This window comes from Equus przewalskii, chromosome 1 (assembly GCF_037783145.1).
Source record: "Equus przewalskii isolate Varuska chromosome 1, EquPr2, whole genome shotgun sequence".
In the NCBI taxonomy this organism is placed as follows: Eukaryota; Metazoa; Chordata; class Mammalia; order Perissodactyla; family Equidae; genus Equus; species Equus przewalskii.
This window is the reverse complement of record NC_091831.1, coordinates 66,551,351-66,573,091: the sequence shown is the minus strand read 5'-3', so window position 1 is coordinate 66,573,091 and position 21,741 is coordinate 66,551,351. Positions and strand designations below refer to the sequence as shown.

The 21,741-nt window shown below is 50.2% G+C and overlaps 1 protein-coding gene across 1 annotated transcript; it reads right to left on the bottom strand.

The window, feature by feature from the left end:
- Nucleotides 1–14,028: 14,028 nt before the first annotated feature.
- PPIF (peptidylprolyl isomerase F) lies at nucleotides 14,029–21,058 on the bottom strand. The gene is made up of 6 exons (XM_008515735.2): nucleotides 20,708–21,058; nucleotides 19,455–19,485; nucleotides 18,838–18,926; nucleotides 16,941–17,037; nucleotides 16,373–16,448; nucleotides 14,029–15,037 (listed from the first exon to the last, which is right to left on the bottom strand). The coding sequence occupies exons 1-6, from the start codon at nucleotides 20,900–20,902 to the stop codon at nucleotides 14,902–14,904; spliced, it is 624 nt and encodes a 207-aa protein (XP_008513957.2). The 5' UTR covers nucleotides 20,903–21,058; the 3' UTR covers nucleotides 14,029–14,901.
- Between the last annotated feature and the right edge of the window lie 683 nt (nucleotides 21,059–21,741).

The following is a 21,741-nucleotide window of genomic DNA, read 5'->3' as shown; positions in this document are numbered from 1 at the left end:
CTTTTCCTGCTTAGTGGCACAAAGTGAGAACTCACATCTGGGGGCCTGCCCTCAGGGTATGTGAAATGGCAGGCAGGGCCAGAGTCAGCCTGAATGCAGGCAGGTGCCAGTCCAGCCAATATCCATGGGGAGACTGTGTGAATGAGACAGCCCAGTGAACACAAGACCCAGCACAGGGCTCGGCACCCAGGAGGGCCCAGGGGATGTGGATCCCTTGCTCCCATTGTGTGGCTCAGGGAGAAATGCCTTGCCAGAGATCACAGAAGTCGTCAAAGGGGAGCCAGGCCTCCAACCAAAGTGCCTCGAATCCATCTGCTCAGCCACAGGCACTCACTAAGTGCCCACTGTGTCCGGGGGCTGAGGCTTCAAGGTTAACGCTCGTTATCTGTCCTTGTGTGTCAATGCGCATGCCCCATGTGTCTGTTTTGTTTTGTTTTCCATGCAAAGAAAACAAACCCAAGGCAAACACAGCTTGCGTTTCGACATCTCCTGAACCGTGGAAACCAGTAATTCCCCTGGACAGGAAGGACTTCCGGTTGAACTCAGTGTCCACATCCAGAGGCAGCTGGCTGCTGAGAGCCTGGGAGAGAGCAGAGTCCACCGCAGAAAGGGGCGTTGGGGGACCCAGAGAGGACAGCCCAACTCTGGGCACACCCCTGCCTCCCTTCAAAGCTGACGCCCTCCCTGACCCCGCCTTGTTTCTGTCTGGGCCAAAGTTGAGGCCCCAGTGGGGAAGAGCTTACTTGAGGTCACCCAGTGAGCAGGTGGCAGAGCCAGGATCTGAACCACGAGTTCTCACCCCTCAGTGCAGTGTTGCAGAGACAGAGTTGAGGCTCAGCCCCAGGCAGCAAGCTGCACCCACAGTTACAAAGGTAGGGCAAGGAGTGAGGGCCCCACGGCTGAGGTGGTCTCAAGGGCAGGTAACTCCAACCCCCAAAGGCCTTCGTGTAAGGAGCCCTCTCAGTGCCTGCTGCAGACGCAGGGAAGGGAGGCCAGGCCAGTGCCCTGGGCCTGGGGGTAGAGAGGGCTCAGGTGTTCAACCAGCCCTCCCTCTCCCACCGGCACCAGAAGCACTGGGAGCCCAGAGCCCCCTCTCAGAGTGTGTGATGTGGAGCCTCTGAGTCCTTGTCTGTGAGTTGGGGGCATTCAGGACGCACTTGCAGGCTCCAGTAGACCCTGCCCAGTTCTGCATGTGGCAGATGCTCCGTGATGGCTGCTTCTCTTCCCACTGGGCCCAACTGCGATGTCACAGTTCCTCACACCAGGAGTCTGGGCCCAGGCAACCATCGGGGTTCTGCACTGGGTCCTGGCAACAGGCCCACATCTCTCCAGTCTCTCGGGCCTCATGCATCCTCCTAACAGTCAGGGCAGGAGCCAAGGCAGGGAATATGTCAATATGGCAGGTGGGGAAACTGAGGACCAGAGAAGGCCCTGATGCCCAAGACTCACAAACAGGGTCCTCCACTGCACCCTCTGACCTACGCACTCTATGCTGTTTCTGATCCTGATGAGAGGCTCTGAGTGAATTTCCACGAGACCATTCAGGCCTTCAGCAAACCATGCACATTTCCTCAGGGCTAGCTCCAGTGCTCAGAGCTGGATGAGCAGGGGAGACAGGCCCCCGCTTGCCCTCAGACATCCTGACCCCAGCTCCCTACAGACTGGGAAACCTAGGGTCACGCATCCAAATGCCACCCTGAGCTGCCCCCTGGCCTGGCTCCCCCATGGTGTTTAGGAGGGAAGAAGAGGCAGGAGGAGCTGAGACGAAGGAGGCAATGGGCTGGGGGAAGGCTCATGAGTCCGGTGTCTGGTTGTTCCCCAGAGCTCTGGCCAGAGCCAGGAACAGCCTGTCCTTGGGCACAAAGGACTCTCTAAACAACACCCACCAACATTTATCCAGAGATGTTAGAGGCCCTTTGCTTACCCCACCCCCCAACTCTCACACTCACACTCACATTCGCATACCTATTTGCGTATACTAACACGCATTCACACACACACACACACTCACAGCTGCAGTCCATTGGGAGTCCCCTGCGGATGGGGAGCACTGGGGCAGCCTGTGTCCATAAGCCTGAGCCCCCAGGCCAGCCCCCCTCCCTAACCCCTCTTAGCCCAGGGCCCCTTTCAGGGAGGAGGAAACTCTGACCCAGAAGGTAATAGAATTCATGTGAATCTATCTGCCTGTCTCTTTCCCACAGCCCATGAGTCCCTCACCAGGAGCTGGGGACCCCAGAACCCTCAGGTGGGTGAGAGAAGCCAAGCCCCAACCCTTGGCTCAACTCAGTGAGAACAATCTATCTTCGTGTCTCACACAGTTGAGAGAATTCATGTTTTGTCAGCTGTGATGATAGCATTGAGGTTGCGTCAAACTGTCCTCGTCTATCAGATGCTGGAGTCTACATGGGTGAAGTCAGATGGTCCCTGGGCTTTATTTTCAAACAATCCAGAATATAGGGTGGAGGGTTGTTGAAAGGAGACTGGTGAAATGATGACTATGGCTGAAGTGGGGAGACGGAACCCTGGGGCGTCCGTGTACTCAACTCTCCTTCTGTGTGTGTTCCACTCCTCGGCAGGAGAGGAGCTGGCAGGGGAGCCAGGCCAAAGAGGTGCACCCCAGCAAAGTTGCGGGGGTCCCCGGACACATGTTCACACACACCCAGTCCTCCAGGGGGGCTGCTTGGGCTTTATCTATGCATCTCCAGTGCCAGTGTGGCCCGGCACATGGTAGTGTTAAGTGTGGAATAAATGAGTAAACAAGATCCAGCCAGCATCCATTGAGACCTCCGGCATGCCTGCCATTGGGCTACCTGGTTTACCTGCATCATCACGTTTGATCCTTGCAATAACCCCAGGAGGCAGGTGCTAAGGTGAGTACCATTTCACAGATGGGGAAGCTGAAGTTCAGGGAAGTTGAGTGACTTGTCCAAGATCATATAGCTAGCAAGAGGAGACTGGGCACACTCCTGGAGCCACTTGCCACCCCTCACCCCCAGGGCTATGTCAGGTCCAGGGGCCTAACCCCCACCTCCTGCAGCTGTGCCACCCTCCCTGAGAGCCAGGCAGCTGGCTGGCTTCCCTCAGCCCCTTCCACTGCCCTGGGCCCCTCACACCTGCCCAGGCCCGGCCTGCCAACCTTCCCGCAGCAGCTCAGAGCTGGTAACCATCCAGTGCAGGCCCCACGGTGGTTATTGCAGGCCTATGTGGAAGCCAGAACCCAGGCCCAGTTCCCCTCCAGGGCTCCCAACCCTCCCTCCACCTCTGTCCTTGAAGTTTCCAGGAGTCCCTTTCCCAGGTTTGGGGGAGCCCTGCCCCTGCCTCCACTGCGTCCAGGGCGAGCCAGGCTAGGCACCTCTGCTGCTCTCCCTGAACACTCTCTCATCCTTCCCCTCCCTGCCCAGCCCACAGCCTCCTGGAGCCCTGTACTCAGGGAGCCCTGTACTCCCACATCCTCCTTCTTGGTCCAGGAGGTGAAGATGGCCTTTCTCCGCACTACAAGCTGGGAGCTGAGCAGCATTCTCCTCTACCACCTTCTCAAAATCCCCTGACTACCACCTCTGGTCACTCCTTGAGGTCAGGGCCAGCCCCCACAGCCCCTCCACACCCAGCTTCTGCAGCCTAGAGGGCAATTTGGGGTCCAAGTCCTGCCTTGTCTGTCCAGGATCACGGCACCTGCTGCAACCTCCATCTCTGCCTCCCCACCCTCATACTGGCAAGGACTCTGGGGTCAGATGGCCTGGACACTGAACTGCAGCTTCACTTCTTTTCAGCTCTCATCCTAAGCAAGTCACCTGCCCCCTAAGCCTCAGTTTCCTCCCTCATAAAATGGGAAGGATATTCCCTGCCTATCTTCTTGAGGGTCATCGTCACGATTAAACAAGATAAGGAGGCAACGCACTCAGTACCTGGGACATGCTCAAGAACTGTCAGCCATTGTGCTGGTCACGGAGGTGGTGACAGTCCCCTGGGCCTGTGCTGCTGCCAAAATGCCCCCCCCCCCCCCCCCCAGCCTCACGCCTTTTACCTGGAGCTGTGCCTCCTGAAACCTTCACCCTGCCAGGCAGCAGGAGAGAAGGAGCCTGTGCCTTGCGAGTGGTGGGACTGGGGTCTGTTGCTCTTTGGTCTGCAGGCCGTTCCCCTCCCCAGGAACCCACACCATTAGTTCCGTTCTGACTGCGTTTCTGCCTCAGTTTCCTTCTCGTGCTGAGGCGAGGACCTTTGCTTGCACATAACTGGCCCTCCTTTCCCTGGGAGCCTGACCCCAGCCCCAGACCACAGAGGAGACTCTGTTTCAAACAGTGTGGCCGGGCTCTCCCCCAACATCCTTGCCAGCTCAGAATGCCCCTGCAGGCCTCTTGCAGGAATTGGTTGATTCCCTGCTGTCCCCTGGTGGCTGAAGCTCAGAACTGCAACTTCCTTCTGGCCACAGGCTCCTCTGCAGGGGACAAAAGATAAATTTTTTTTCTCCCGATTACCAAGTGAGTCCTGAGCACCCAGCACAGTGCAACCTGGGCCTCATGTACCTATGCTTGAGTAAAACTGTCAAGTGGTAATATCTCGGTTTTCCCCCTTGATTATAAAAATAACTCATGCACAGTGAGAAGTGGAAACAACACAGAAAAATAATAGGAAGTAGGAGGTGAAAATTCCTGGTAGCCCAACTTCCCCCAGAGATCACCACTGTCCAGAGTTTGGCCATATCCTTCCAGTCTTTTTGCTTGCATAAATATATGTGTGTGCTATGTAAACACACACACAGGTATGTGTTAACAGGATTAGACTTGACGTGCTGTTCTGTAACCTGCTTCGTCTTCACCATCGTTTCCTGTCAGCACAGAGAGCTGTCTCGTTTTTCTAAGAGCTGATTGTATTCCTTTGTTGGGTAATGTATTTTTCAATTCTCTATTGAAGGTTTTGAAGCATTATTGTTTTACAAGTCAATCTTTTTTTCTTAATCACTTTTCTGTTTGGTACATTAGGAAGATCTAGGGACAGGAGAGCCAGGGTTTGACTTGACAGGTCTCAGGCCACTGTCTTGGATCCCATCCCTGTGCTCCTCGAGGCCTCAGTTTCCCTATCTACACCTTAGGGCCCTGGGCCCCATTCTAGAATCCCTCACTGTGACACTTCTTGTGATCTGTGATTCCATGTTGGGTTGACAGAGCCTACAGGTCACCAAACAGTTTTCGGTCAGGTGCGGGGTCCCTGGGAGCCTGAGAGTGCAAACACCTCTTTAAAGCCTGGGGCCCAGTGAGCGTTTTGACGGTTTTGGAGAGCAGCATCCTCAGAGGCTGCCTGCTCAGATCTGAGAGAACCATAATGAGCAAGGCTGACTCTCTATTGTTTGAGTTGGTTACAAGGAGACTACATTCTCTTATTACTTGGGTAATATATAATGTCAGCATGGGGCGGAGAGCACATATAGATGCCCACCTTTCCCTCCAAGAGAAGGTGCAGCCCAGGTGCCCTCAGAGAGGACCAGAAGAGGAAGGCGGGGCAGACCTCAGCTTGGCAACAGATGTTAGCTCAGGGTGAATCTTCCTCAGGAAAGAAAAAAAAAAACTTTCAAAAATGAAGGCAAAGTAAAGACTTTTCAAACATTCAAGACACAAAATAATTCATCACCAGCAGATATGTAATATAAGAAATATTGAAGGAAGTCTTTTGGTCAGAAAAAAATGATAGCAGATAGAAATCTGTGTCTACACAACAGAGTGAAGACACTGGAAAATGGTTCCAATGTGAATAGGTATAAAAGACTTTTAAAAATCATTACTTAAGTTTATTTAAAAGATAAATGACCACTTAAAGGAAAAAATAATCACAATATATTGTGAGTTTATAACATGTCGAAATAAAATATATGACAACAGTATCACAAAGGCCATGAAAGGGAGAAATGGAAGTATATTATGGTAAGGTCCTTATACTATATGTAAAGTGGTACAATGTCACTGAAGGTAGACTGTGTTAAGTTTAAGATGTATACTATAAACCTAAAGCAATACGAGAATGATTTATAGCTAATAATCCAACAGAGGAGATAAAATGGAATAATAAAAAAGGCACTCAATCCAAAAGGAGGCAGAAGAAGAGAAAGAAGGAAACAAAGAACTATGGAATGGGTAGAAAACAAATATCATGATGGCAAATACAAACAAAACCATATCACTAATCAAATTACATAGGAGTGGTCTGAACACACCAAAGACTATGAGAACAAAAAACCAAGACCCAATCTTATGCTGTCTGCAACACATCGACTTTAACTATAAAGACGCAAATAATTTAAAAGCAAAAAGTGTAGAGTTCCACTTACAGGAGGCACTGTAAAGAGCTCCGTGTACCCACTTCCCTGTGAAATAAGCAAAGTTGTTGAGAACTGTGTTTTAAAAACCCAACCATTTAAAGCCTCTGGAAATTGGCCTAAGAACGTAGAGCAAATGAAGAAACATTTATTCAGGAAAATCCACTAAAACCAGCTCAATAAGAACAGCAAGAGCCTGTGGCATTTAACACACAGCTATTCCCTTCTCCCCCATTTCCAGCTCAGGTTGGTAGAAGCTTCACTCCAGGTGGTGGCCAAGAAGATGAGACTCCCTCTCCCCCAAGTCTCAATCAAGGATTTCCATTTCTTAGTGGGAGAGGCAGGCCAATAGGATTTCTCATCCTCTCCAACTCCAAGTTGAAGAGGCTAAATTCTAGGTGAGTATGGCTGAGAGATTGGGGCTCCTTCTTATACCCAGCCATCTCCCATAGGATGGAGGCTCTACCCCATGTGCAGCAGGCCAAGAATACTGGGGCTCCAATTGCCCTTGCTCCAGCTCACTCATAGGGCCTGAGTTCCACACCATGAAAGGCAAGCCAAGAGCATCAGAGGCTACCACCTGCCCAGCTCCCAGAGTAGGAGCTCAGAGATTTTATGCAGCAAGGGAAGCAATCCATAAAATAAGAGAGCTCCAAAGAAACTGATTTTATTTTATTTTTATTTTTTGAAACAGAGTGTGGGGAAGTTCAAACCTATGGTCATCTTGAAAACAATAGATAAATTGGGCTTAATCAAAATTTTGAACTTTTATACTTCAAAGGACACCATTAAGAAAGTGAAAAGACAACTCACTCATTGGGAGAAACTATTTGCAAATCATATATCTGATAAGGGATTTGTATCCAAAATATGTAAAGAGCTCTTACAACTCAACAATAAAAAGACAAATAACCCAATTTAAAAACAGACAAAGGATCTGAATAGACATTTCATCAAAGAAGACTTGCAAATGGCCAATAAACACAGGAATAGATGCTCAACATCATTAGCCATTGGGGGTATGCAAATCAAAATGGAAATGACATACCACTTCACACCTCCTAGTGGCAAGAATCAAAAAGATAGATAATAACAAGTGTTGATTAGGCTGTGGAGAAATTGAAATACTCATACATTACTGGTAAGAATGTAAAATTTTATAGCCACTTTGGAAAACAGTTTGGCACTTCCTCAAAACGTTAAAATATAGAGCTGCCATCTGACCCTGCAGTTCTTACACTATATGTAGAGAGGTACAATACTATTTGCAGGTAATCTGTGATAAAACATATATTGTAAACTCTAGGGAAACCACTGAAAGCATAAGATGAAGAATTAATCTAATAAATCAATAGTGGAGATAAAATGGAATCATTGGGGAGAAAAAACTCAATCCAAAAGAAGGCAAGAAGGGAACAAAAAGCAGATGGAACAAAGAGAAAATAAATAGCAAGATGGTCAATTTAACTCTAACTATACTGATAATTAAGTTAAATATAAATGGTCTAAACATTTAATTGAATGGCAGAGACTGTCAGAGTGAAAAAGAAAGCAATGCTCAATGCACTATTTGTAACGCCATTGTCTCAGCTCTAAATCCTTCCTTCATTTCCCCGTTTGTAACACTGTAACAGTTCTCCTTTGCCACCTGGAATTACATTCAGTTTATCAGTAGAGGGCCTTGGAGAGACACTTTATTCCTCAGAGTTCTCTTCTCCTTAGTAGGTAAACCCATGTTATGGTTAATAATTTTTTATATTAAATTTTCCCTGTTAGAATTACTATGTTCTTTCTGTATCCTGTTTGGACTCTGGTCAATACAAAATTGACACTGGTGGCAGTCTTAGGAGATAACCCCACTGACGGAATTTAGAGATTTGTTTGGCTGTGCCCTTGGGCTTGAAGGCAGGGCTGAATTACCTGCCAATGGGAAATGGGACACTGGTAATCCATGGCATGCGATGACATCACGATTAATCATGCTATCACCTACAGTTAAGTGACAACAGAAGCATGTGCCTTGGGAGGTCAGGTGACTGCAGTGCTTGACCATTAATGGCAGTAATGATGACCATAGTGACTGTGGTATGGGATGAATTATTTTGAGAATGTTTGATTGTTTACCAAAAGTAAATGACAAGCTCATGACCTTTAATTCTCAGCTTAAGCTATGGTCTGAGAACCAGAAAGCTTCCATGACCATTCTAAAAGATTCTTTTATTTCTTGTATACATTGCACTTACATAACTTAAAATCAAAAAAAATTTTAATTGTGTAGGTTACTGAATCGCAGCATCATTTGAATTCACAGTCTCACTAAAAGTTTTTCATGTGAAAGGGCATTGATGGGAAAGAATAGGATCCTGAAGTTTGTATTGGGAGCATCTGGCTGGATCCAAATGAACCAACAACTTGAATCCTCAAGTCGCTCCATTCCTCCCTTGCCAGGGGAAGTAGCTTGCCCATCTTGCCTAATCTGAGAAGAATAGACTTTTGTACTTCAACACACTGTGAAACTTCACCTGGGACAGATGCTTTAAAAGGTGATGCCCAAGACCCACTGCAACCACTCCCATAACGAGGTCAAATTTCAGCGTTTTCCAGAGGAACAGGAGGACTCCAGAGGGAACATCTTACACACCCAAAGAATTTGGGTGAGACTTTATTAATACCAATCCTAATAGTAAGACTTTACTGATACATATTTTTAGACATTTATTGAGAAATAGTTCACGTCATGCAATTCATCCATTTAAAGTGTACAATTCAATGGTTTTTAGTATATTCACAGTTATATGCAACCATCAGAACAGTCAATTTCAGAGCATTTCATCATCCTATAAAAAAACCTTGTACACTTTACCACTCACGCATTTACACCCGGTGCCTCCCCCGCCCTCCACCTACCCCTTCAGCCCTAGGCAACCACTAATCTACTTTCTGTCTCTATAGAGTTTCCTGTTCTGGACATTTCATATGAATGGAATCATATAGTTTGTGGTCTTTTGTGATTGGATTCTTTCACTTAACATAATATTTTCAAGCTTTATCCAGGCTGTAGCATGTATCAGTACTTCATTCCTTTTTATAGCCAGATCATATTCCACTGTATGGATATACTACATTTTGTTTATCCATTTGCCCATTGACAAACATTTGGGTTGTTTCTACCTTTTGACTATTATCAATAATGCTGCTATAAACGTTTGCCTACAAGGTTTTGTGCGGATGTATGTTTTCATTTCTCTTGGGTATATACCAAAGAGTGGAACTGATGGGTCATCTGTTAACTCTATGTTTAATCATCTGTGGAACTGCCAGGGTTTGGGACAGCTGAACTGTCCTTACCTCCAGAGCCCCACAGGTGCAAATTCTTGTAGCAGCAGGCAACTGTGGCCCTGTGCTTGGAATGGATCTGAGGTGCTGAAGGGTGTTTCTCCGTGTTTTGCACTGCACTCGAAGCTTTCTGCAGCACAGAGATTGTCTCTCTCCATGCCTCTCCTTCTCCTCCAGCAGTAGATTAGGATTGGAGTGGGAACAGAAGGGTTCTCTGTTGTCCTGGTCAGGCCTCAGTCTTAAGCATGTCTTGGGTGTGTATTTGCCCCTCCCCAGTGGTGGATAATTTCTGGTTGGTATCAGTACAGGATCTTGAGCCCTTGGGTCTCGATGGTTTCTTGCTTCTCTCGAGGGTTATAAGATTTTCTTTTCTACCTTTCCCCCAGCCATAGTGAACTTTTACTTTTTCCTGGAGGTGAAGGATATATCGCCCCTCCCCCAGTAGATTAACAATTTTGCTTCGTAGGAGAGAAGACTCTGAGGAGGTGAGCAAGGCTTCATGCCTTTCTCCAGGAACTGAAGACCACCGCAGGCCTGCACCACCAAGGCGGTCTCTCTTGGGTCCTCTGCCCTGCCCCAGTCTTTCTCCTGAGCACCCAACGGAGTCCTCGGGGAGACACCTTGCAAGTCAGTGTGAACTCGCTTTGTGTGAGGGGGACCCCAGCTATTCCAGATGAACACCATTAGCCCCCTCTTTGCCTTTAACAATTCCTTAAAATGTGACCTGGTTTCATCTTACCCACTTGGTCTGGTTTGTGGCCGTCTCTTCCTGCAGTGCCTGCTGTAGGGAGATGGTTCGAGTGTCCTATCTTTCCTTGCAGGGCTTTGTCTGTCTTTGGAACTCAGGTTACCTAGTGACCTTCCTGATGAACTCAAGAAAAGTTATGATTTTATAGTTTATTCAGCTTTTTATTATCTTTGGGGTAGGAATGATGTTTTTTGCAGCTTTCTACATCCTAAGCAAATGCAGAAACCTAGACCAACTATTAATATGACAGGGTTATGGGTAATTTTAATTCTCTATATTATATATTTATGTAACATTTGCATTTTTAAAAGTGCATTTTTGTTTCATAAGTAGAAAAAAAAAAGATTCACCAGTGTTCTTCAGAGAAACAGACCAAATACAGTGTGTGTGTGTATATATGTATATATGTATAGAAAGATTTTTTTTATAAGGAATTGGCTTACACAGCTATGGGGGCTGAAAACTTCTAAGATCTGCAGCTGGCAAGCTGGAGACCTAGGAGCGCTGATGGTGTAAGTTCCAGTCCAAAAGCCAGGAGCCTTGAGACCCAAGAAGAGCTGATATTTCAATTCAAGTCTGAAGGCAGGAAACGGTCGATGTGCCAGCTCAAGTGGTCAGGCAGGAAGGGCTCCCTCTTACTCAGCCTTTTGGTTCTCTTCAGCTCTTCAGCTGATCGGACGAGGCCCACCCACTTTAGGGAGGACCATCTGCTTTACTCAGTCTACTCATTCCAGTGTTCGTTTCCTCCAGAAACACCCTCACAGTCAAACAGAGAATAATGCTTGACTAAATGTCTGGGCACCCCATGCTCCAGACAAGTTGACACATAAAATTAACCACTACAGTATGAAATAATAATAATAATGCCATCATAATTCTGGACAGCCTCTAAAGGCCGAGACTGATTAGGGGGCAGAGCAGAACCAAGATTTCTCTACCTCCCCTGTTCCAGTGGACCTTGAACACAGATCTGACTTTTGGCCCCCAGAAGCCTCTCACTGAAAAATGCTTTTCAGCATGGACCACCCAAGGCAGACCCTCCTTGTGGATGACAAAGGAAGGGCCAAGGCCACCACCATGGGAGCTCCTCCCCTTGAAGGCACCTCCATAAGCGGAGGCGGTAGGAAGCTGCCTTTGCCAGCAGAGCACAGGTGTCCAGGAGCCCCCACCAGCTTGGGCTAACGCGGCTGCCCACACCCACCACCCAGGATGATCAGTTAGACTCCTCCAGCGAGGCATCTTTTATAAGTGGAGCGTCCAGCAAAACATGTTTCCAGAAGTAAACAATGATTCTAGTGGCAAGCCATGCCCTCCCTCTGCAATCTTGCCTACTCTGGTCTGCACTCAAATTCTCAAACTTCAGTGGAATTACTATTTTAAAATTCATATTCCTACATCCTGCCCTCAGAGATTTGTATTCAGTAGGTCGTGGGTGTGGCCCAAGAATCTGCATGCTTCACCAGCACCCTGTGAAGCATTGCTTTACGCCTCCCCAGACCTGGGAAACATTCACAGACATTCCTTGCTCTAGAGCAAAATTCCATAGAATCCAGAAGGGTGTTCAATTCTCTCATTTCTCACACATGCGACACTAAAGAAGTCAGACATAAAAAGTAAATCTTGTATGATTCCATTTATACAATGTCCCAGAACAGGCAAAATTAATCTGTAGTGATAGAATTCAGCAGCTGCCTGGGAAGGGGCATGGAGGTAACTTCCTGGAGAGATGAAAATGTTCTATAACTTAATTTGGTGGTGGTTACTCCAGTGTATGAATTTCTCAAAAGTCATCAGATTGTACACTTAAAATGTGTGAATTTTATTGTATGTAAATTATACCTCAATGAAGTCATTTTGAAAAGGTATCACGTATTGTCTGAGAAAAATATTTCAGCTGTTTAAATGTGTCGTGTTTACATGGCGTCACATATGATTACATCTATAAGAGCATGTGTATGACTCACTGCTTGATTCATGTATTAGGTACCACGTGCCAGCAATAAGTCAATATCTTATTGTACATTCCTTAAGCTCCTACCTTATATAAGAAGTAAGACCAGGATCAAGCCCTTGTGCAGAATGCTGGGAAAAGAAATGCAGTGAATGGCTCCATCTTCAGGAAACTCAGTTTTTAGGAAATTCCTGCATACTGGCTCCGTCCCCATACCCCACACCAGACTGCTCTGAATGGAGGGACACACAACACACACACACTCCCTCCTCATCAAAAAGGAAATGCTCTGTGAACTAAGCACAAGCCCCATGTGCTCTGTGACCCTGAGACCCCTCAGAAATCACCATGGGGCCAGCAGGTCACACCTCAAGGGATCTCTCAAACTTGTCAAGAGCACCACTGCCTCCCTAGAGCCCCCCGAGGTTAGGAGAAAACTCCACAGGGACTGAAGTCATGGCTCCTAGCTCAGAAATTGGAAGAGCTCTGAGCATGTGTGATCCGAGGACATGGGGCCTGTGCCACCCACAAAGCCTCCAACAGAAACCCCTCTGTCTCTGCCAGTTGACTCACAGGTCACCTTGGGCAATTACGACCCCTCTTGGGGCCTCAGTTTACCCATCTGTAAAATGTTGGACTGGTTGAGCAATTACTGATTATTATTATTTGGCTCAAGATCCCATTCTTCAAATGAAATCCCTTGCAGAGACCCAGTAAGAAAACACAGAAGGTATCTGTGATTAAAAATGGGGTTCAGGGGCCCATGCCCCTTGTCTCCCCTTTGTTCTACTCTGAGGACTCCTAAGGCTCTTGAGAATTGTTTAAAAACTGCTAGGCTGGCAGAGTTCCCAATCCATGCAGCTGAACTCTGACTTCACGGAAACTCTTTGCGACTCCAGGGACTGAACCCCCATCCACAACGTCAGGGACTGCATTGACCTGCGACCTCACATACTGACTCAGGCAACTCCACACTCCAAATGACCCAACTCTGGCCACCGTGACCTCGGAATGACTACAAGGACCTGTGACAACACATCTTCTGACTCAGGGAACCCCAACGTGAAATAATTCTATTCACATTGTGAACAGAATGTGATTATTCTATCATTCAGACTGTGTCATCCCTGGCTTTTTAAAAAAGTTCTTAATCCTGCTCCACCAATCTGCCTTCCCTGTGAATTCAGAAACACCTAGAATTCCTAATTTAAATGGTACATCTAAGATAGTCAAGTTCACACCTAACTGTAGATGATCAGATTCTTCTCCTCTAAGACCCTGTCACACAGGAAATGTCATCATCCTTGTCACTCCAGAGTGCTTAAGACAGTGTGCCAGGCACCACACATCCAACCGTAACCACACTGTGAGGTGAGCATTACTGTTATCCCATTATGTGGGCTGAGGAAAACAGTCTCAGGGTCACCAAGAGGCAGAGCTAGGATCCAGGGCGGAGCCAGTACTCGTAGAGAGGTTGTAGATGCTCAGGTAGTTCGTCTGAAACTGCTTCCTCATCTAAAATAGGATAACAATAAAAATACCCTCATGAGTTGCTGGGCTGATTGAATGAGACAGTCCATGTAAGAGCCCTCAGCATAGCACCAGACACGTGGGCACTCAATAAAGGTTGGCTCCAAATACTTGTTACAGACACTGCTTCCTAAAACCACCAGATACCAGACAATCTTTTATAGAAAATAGGATTTATTTTCACATTTAAGGTGAACACAAATGTTCCAGAAGTGTATTATATACATAATTAGCAGATTTAATTTATTAAACACAGAAAAATCTAAGTTCACCAGAAAATACACATTTACTTTCTTGCAGAGCACACGGCACTTAGAAGGCATTTCCATTTTCACCCCAGGACTTCACATTGACTGGGCAAGGCTCGCTCGCAGTGGGTTTGCTCCCAGGTCCATCTGCTTCCAGGCTGCACACTCTCCTCAAGAGCAGCAGCAGCAAGCCACCTGATCCACAGCAGCTGGACAAAGGCCTCGGCCGGGACGCCCTTCACAAAAGCCCCGATTGTGGTCCAAACTCTGGGGTTCTGTGGCCTGTGCCACCAACTCAGGTCACAGCACAGAGTAGTTAGTGTCACCTTCATCTCCAGGCAATCTTGTTATATAAATTATCCCAATTAGGAAGATGACATTAAACAGACACAACAGCCCTCTTGTCGCAACCAGTTTCCCCCCTCGGTCAAGGAAGAGGCAGAAACCTGGACTCAAAGCTAACCCATCACCACCCTAATGTCCAAGGTACAGATGAACTTGGGCTGGGCCATCACAGGCAATGCCTGGTGAGGAGTGGCAACATGATGTCCATGACGAATGTCCAGAAATGGGGTCATGGGGAAGGGTGGGCATTGGGGAAACTGTCTGGCAGGTCCTGTGGAAGTCCACTATTCCTGAGAAGGCTTCCTCGAGCACACAGTGATGGCAGAGCAAGGACAGGCAACTCCATGGGGCACCTTCACTGGGAGACCAAGGTGGCCATCTGGGTGAGTTAACATACACGCAGCTGCCACTGGCCTTGCACCCTGGCCCTGGCAGGTTAGCTCAACTGGCCGCAGTCTGTGATGACAATCTTCTTGGATGTCTTCCCACTCTTGGACCCAAAAGATTCTATTTTCTTCACGACATCCATGCCCTCTTTGACGTGGCCAAACACAACATGTTTGCCATCTAACCTGTGAGGAGAGGTGAGCAAGGTAAGCAAAAATTAAGAGTAGTGCAATGTCACCCTACGTCATGGTCACTTGGTCATGACTATTTACTGAAAACAGCAATTCTGAAAGGAACTCCCACTGAAAAGCTGGACCCATCCCTCAGCGCTCCAGGATCAAGCCTTGCTGAGCTCCCCAAAATACATTGGATGACGACTCCCTTCCAGGGTATGCTCTGCCTCACATACTGTGGGACCCTGCCCAAGGCCACTTAACCTGAATCCTGGTAACCTCATTTAGGAAAAGTGAATTATTCTTCTTCTGCATCAGGAGATAATATTGAACTACTCTGAAGAAATAAGAAGTCTGTGTAAATGGAACTATCTTAACATTTATGAATTATAAGGTTCATTATGACAGCCAAGATAACAAGTGTGAAACTATGTAACTTCTGAGCAGCTCTCAAGTTGAGAGAATTCCAAGAATCCAAAATTCAGCTTAGTCCAGTGCCAGCAAGGCCAAGATGGGCTACAGCCAAGGGCAGAACTGCAGGGTCCATTAGGGGTTCAATGGAAGGAGCAAAGCGCAGGCAGAGCCAGCAACGACCTGCCCAGCCTAGACATTCATGTCCTTTCCAGCTTGGAGGCTAGAGATGGCCTGTATCCACCCACCACCTAGGTCTCCTTAACGTCCTCAGAAATGGGCTTTATTAAATCTTAGCTCCTGGCCAGCTACTGTGCCCTCAACCCCAGATGCCTCAGGCTAGGACACAAGGGACTTTGGACTGAGAAAATTATTAGGTAGTGGAAAATTTACCAGGGAGGACATCCCTAAAACCCATGGGCATGTGGGAAAGAGGGCTCTAAGGTACTAGGAGCTATCTGCAGGCCTGTGCTAATGCCTGAGGAAAAGCCTGGTATGATATGCAAATGTCTACTGCAGCGCTTTCCAAGGCACATTCCACAGTCGAGGAAAGCCAAGGAAATGACACATTAAACCAAGAAAACAGGCCTCTACAACAAGCCATCTTGAGGCCTGATATGTTCCGTAGCATTTCCCAAATGCATTTGGTAAGAGAGTCCTTCTGTGTGTGTGCGAATGCACTGAGAAAATCCCAGCTGACAGCAACACTGGGAGGGCTAATAAAGACAGGGTTGCAAGAACAACCCAAATTCTCCCTCCAACCTTCCATGAACTTTCTCCTTCTCTCCTACTGACACACAGCCCGGGTGAGGGCTACTGTCCCAGAGCAGACAGTCCAGCCTCAAACTACCTTCCCCTGCAAGCACACGAACCCTCCTCCAGCTGCAGGGCCACCCCTCATCCCAGAGGGCCTGGAGCCAGAAGCAGGGAACTCACCAGTCTGTCTTTATGGTACAAATGAAGAACTGGGAGCCGTTGGTGTTGGGGCCTGCATTGGCCATGGACAGGACACCTGCAGAAACAAGCAGGAGTGAGCCACGCTGTCCCAGAAGGCATCTACCCTGGGAAGTCATTCTAAAGAGCAGACAGCTCAAACCAAATAAGGACGTTGAGTCTGAAGATCCTGGAGTTCAGAAGGGAGAACCACAAGAAGGAAGCGCCTTGTGGAAGCTCTTAGTGTGGAGCCGGAGTGGAACCCCCAGCCCTGACCTCCAGACATTTCCACATTGCACCTCAGGTCTTAAAGGCGACACAATGTTTTGCTTGAAGGCTCTCTCCCCCAGGTTCTCAAAGCAAAGCTGGTTTTTTAAACTGAGAGCACAGAATGAAAAAACTCTAGAAAAATCCAACAAGCCAACCCAGAGTGCTGAAGGAAGGGAAGTGTACCATTGGGTACTGAGCAATCGACGATGAGACTGAAGCCTCCCAGACATCCTAGTGTGCGTGGCGGAGTCTGCGTCCAAGCTCGGGGCACTCAGACTAGGGAATGGCAGCCCCCACTCACCTGGTCCCACGTGCTTCAGTGTGAAGTTCTCATCTGGAAAGCGGCTTCCATAGATGGACTTCCCCCCTGTGCCATTGTGGTTGGTGAAGTCGCCTGCCTGCAAGCACAGAGCAGCTTCTGAGTGGTCGCCACCCTGAGGTGGCAGGGGGCGTGCTGCCTCAGCACTGCAAGGCAGCCCCCAACCCACCCAAGACCCACCTAGCTGGAAGACTCTCTGGCAAAGGGGTCAAAAAACATCCAACAGTAAAAAGACTAACAAAATAATAAGAAAAATAAACAAAAATAAAATAAAGCTTAAATATTTTCTGCCAAAATAACTATCCTGGTTTCTGAATGATTCACTTTTTGTCTCAGCAAGTTTTTAAATGATCCTCAAAGGCTCTAATGGCCATTTGGAGATGACTCTTGGGGACCTACAATTTTCTACCCACGATTCTTGGAAGGTAAACAGGGCAGTGGCCAGGGGCCCCCGTTCCAAGTCTGATCTGTGGGAAGCAGCAGCAGCCGGCACAGAACCAGCTCCCTCTGCTGAGTGCCCCCCTTGTCCCAGCATCTCCCCCTCACCAGGCCCAGTGGCTTCCCTATGGTTTGTAGACCCAGGACAGAGTCCACCCAAGAGCTGGCATCCTTCTTCATAGCTTGCCTGAGGCATCCATGGGGAGCTGTGGCCAGAAGAGCCCATGGGCTGCCAGCCCCAGCCCCAGTCCCTGGCCATGGACACGTTGCTATTTTCCTGAGATGCGATCCTCACGTCAGAGGGGTGACCTGACCAGCCCAGCTGAAACATCCACAAAGAGTGACAATTCAAGACTCTGGCTTGGGCCTCCCAGTGCCGCTACCTCATGCCTCAGAGAGCCCTCCAGCTTTGGAAGTCCCTGCCCTTGCCTGCTGTTGTTCAGAGGAAGACCCCAGCCTGGCTCAGGACACTTGCCTCAGCTCCTGCTTCATCCACAGCTTCAGGTGGAGCTGGGAGCCTCTGCAGCAGAAAGCCACAAGGCTTGGCCAGGCCTGTCCCACAGTCATAGCTTCCCTGCCCCTCCCTGCACGCGCCACATTTGACACATCAGCAGGCCAAGCCCCAACACAATGCCACTCACCACAATATGACAACAGCCACCAGGTCAGGGTGGAGGGAATAGGAGAGAGAATTCTGGGATGAAAGGACTTCAAAGAGATCATGATGTCCAAGCCCCTATCTCCAGGTCTGCTGGCCTCAGGACACTAACCCCTGACCTAGCAGGGTCTGACCCAACAGAGGACAACCCCCAACACAGCTCGGGTCCTGACCCCTGGAGAAGTTCTTGGTGTCAACACCTACCCCCAAACCTCTGACAGAGCAATGCTAACACTTCTGAAGACCAGGCAGGACGCACAATGCAAGATGTTCACTCAACCGAGAAAGATGCGCTTCTCTGGAAAGAGAAACTCCAGGTCCAGACCCGAGAGTTCTTGTCCGCGCCCTGTCACTCTTCCCCTCCTCCTCCTCCTCTTCTCCCTCCTTACCTCCCATGCCAAGAGTTCAGTGGGACACGGACTGTCTGAATGCGCTAGTCCTCCAAAGCCCTAAGCTCTGTCCCTGCTGCCCTGCGCACATCCACACCCCAATGCCAATTCTCCCTCCACAGGCTCACGTCCCAACCCAGCTGGGCAGGGCCGTCCTGCCACCTGCCCTGTTGCTCAACTTCTGGGCAGGGAAGGGCTCTGGCAGCCCAGATGAGCTCCGGCCTCTCAGGGTGTGAGGACAGCCAACACAGTACTCACAGGTGCACCCTCGTTCAACACTTCCCACACACCAAGCACATGCTCACCCATTAACTCTCATAACAACCCTACAAGGCACCGCCTGTTAGTACCCCCACTTACAGAAGAACCCGAGGCACAGAGAGGGCTGCAATACCTGGCACATGAAGGCTGGAATCACTCTGTGAAAGGTGGAGCCTTTGTAACCAAAGCCCTTCTCCCCAGTGCACAGGGCTCTGAAGTTCTCTGAGGGTGGAAGGAAGAGGCAGGTTACCAGGGCCAGGCCTCAACTCCAGGGGTCACAACTCATTCCAGCCAGCACCCCTCCAATCCCCAGGAAAGCTGGGTGTGGAAAGACCCTAGGCTGGCCCCCTGGGTCTGCTCTGGCTGTGTGACCTAGAACAAGGCATCTCCCTCGCTGTTCTCAGTGTCTGAGCACTGCGGCAAGAGTACATGCTCCTGGCTGTTCCAGCACCAGGTCAGAGCGGTAGGGAGGCCAAGGGCTATGGAGCCACCACCCTGCCTCATCGGGCACCAGGAGGAAGTTGTCCCAGGGGAAATTTATGTGTGACTTCTACTGATTCTGAGGCTACTGCAGGACAGGCAGACAGGGCCAACACTGAGCATGACGCTCAGAGAGGGACAGAAGGCTACCCCAGGGCACTGAGCAGCTGAGACTCACGTGGACCCCATCTGGTCACAGGGCTCCATGCCCTCACCTTGCCCCCCTCTCTTCCATCTAGACTAGACTCAGAAGGCCCCAGGCCGTCTTACCTGCTGTCTTTGGGACAACATCTGCGTTCAGCTGTGGGGCAGGAAGAGGGACAAGAGAAGATGGTCAGGCCAGAGGCAGGTGAAGGAAGGAACCTCCTCCCCACTCAACCCCCACAGTGGCCTGGGAGACAGAAAGCCCCGCGGCAGGCCATTCCTGTTCCTCCAAGCCCTGGGCAGGAGGCAGGGAAGCAGCTATCATTTCTGCCAGCTGCTTCCTGAACCCAAAGCTGGGAGGAGGCAGCCTCGGTTTCCCAACCTGTCGGAAGAGATGTCAGTGCCATCCTGGCCTATTTCCAGGGGCAGAACTGGCAGAGCTACTACAGCTGGGCCCAAAGTGTCAGAGACTCAGGACCTAGAAAGAGGGCCCTAAGGAGGAACTAGTCCAAGCTCCTCAACGTGCAGATGGAAACTGAGGCTGGGAGAGAGGCAGGAGGGCTGAGGGGTAAAGGGAGGTTGGAACGCCATCCAAGACAGACTCTTGCCTCCCAGCTTCAAGAGCCACCTGGCACCAAACCTTTAAAATAAGTGAGAGCAGGGAGGGTGCTCTCCTTTTTCCAGAAGAGGAAACAGGCTTAACTGAGGCCCCTTTGTTTAAAAGGGGGTCGAGCTTGCAGGCCACTCCAGACCTTCTCTTCCTGACTATTTGTTTCTTGCTTTGTTTTTAAAAAGGCCCAAAGAGTCCAGGGCAGGAGCTGAGCGTTGCCCCCGAGAGGGTGGCTGGGGTTGGCGGTGGGGTTAAGAACTCCGGGCGCACTGCCCCGACTCGCAGAAGGGCAATCCTGGGTCGCTCTGGCGGCTGGAGCCCGCGGCCGCCGGACCCACTTCGTTCGCTCGCCTGGGCCCAGCGTGCGACCCGCCGGAGGGGACGGGGTCGGCCTCCGAGTCAGGCAAGGGCCGCCGTCCAGACGCTGGGGTACCGGACCCCCACCTCGGAGCTCTGGGCCTACGCTCCGACCCGGAGGAGTCTCAGAACCCTCCCCCACCCCCGGGTCGGCTAGCGGGACGGGCCCTCACCGTCTACGACCTGACCTTGAGCTTTCTCTTCCACATGTGCCCTCCCTCCCGCCTCCACTACTCCCAAGTTCCGAGGAGAGAGCGGAAGACACCACTCTGATGTTCCTTCTTAGAGATGGGGAAACTGCGGCCCAGAGCCTGGCAGTGGGAGGCCCAAGGTCACCCAGCGAGGCAGGCACAGCGCCTGGCCGGGACCGTCCCCGACGCTCAGTGCAGTGCGGTCGGGTCCATGGTCTCACCTCCAGCACCACGCGGCCGAGCGGCTGCCCGTCGGCGCCCACATCCAGGTACACGAGCGGGTTCCGGGAGGAAGACGACGGGTTGCGGGCGCTGCCGCCGCCGCTGCAAGCGCGGGCCGCGGGGAGGCGCAGCGGCGCGGAGCGCGGGACAGGGAGCAGGCCGAGCAAGCGGGGACGGCAGCGCAGCGCCAGCATCGCGGGCGCGGGTCGGGGTGGGAGGCCGCGGCACCAGCGGAGGCGACAGCAGCGAAGGTCACGCGCGCCCAGTGGGACAAGTCAGCCGTGGCCGCGCCCCACCGCCTTTATCGGCCGGGCCGGCCTCGCGGCCCCGCCCCCGCCCCCGCCCCGCCCACTCCGGGCCTGTCCGCGGGTGACCCCTGCCAGCCGCAAAGGGCACTGCAGCCAGGCTGGAGGGCGGTGGAGCGCAAAGTCCTTTGAACACGCCCCTCCCAGGGCCGGAGACCTGAGGGACAGACACGACCTCGCAAAAGGAGGCTGCTTCCATTTTGTGAGGGTCCCAATAGATGCAAAAAAGAGTAAAAATGCTAAAACGTGGTTAACTCCAGAATATGATCATCCATATGTTTTTATTTGAATATAACAAAAGTCTACATTTGAACCGTTTGTATAGGCAGTGCCCTCCCTCACAGGCTCCGCAGACAGACAGAGAGACCAAGAAAGAAGGTGGCACTGAGAATCAGTGAAAGAAAGATGGTGATGAGAGGCTGGATTAGATGAAAGGTGGCAGGAGCAGACAGGCAGACACTTCCCATGGGGACCACAGACCTCTTTGTCCTAGCCTTGGCCTGTCTCCAGATGCTTCTAGAGACCAGACCCTCTTGCAGCAAGACTGGAAACTCAGCTTGGGACTGTCATGCTCCCACCTGGCCCCTAGTCCTCCGACAGGACTGGGTCTGACCCCCTCCCCAACCCCACAGACTGACCGCCCTGGTCCCCAGCAACCAGGGCAGCTGGCTGATGGCTCCTCTCCCACCCCTTCTCACCCAGAAACCACACCTGCAGGTAACACAGCA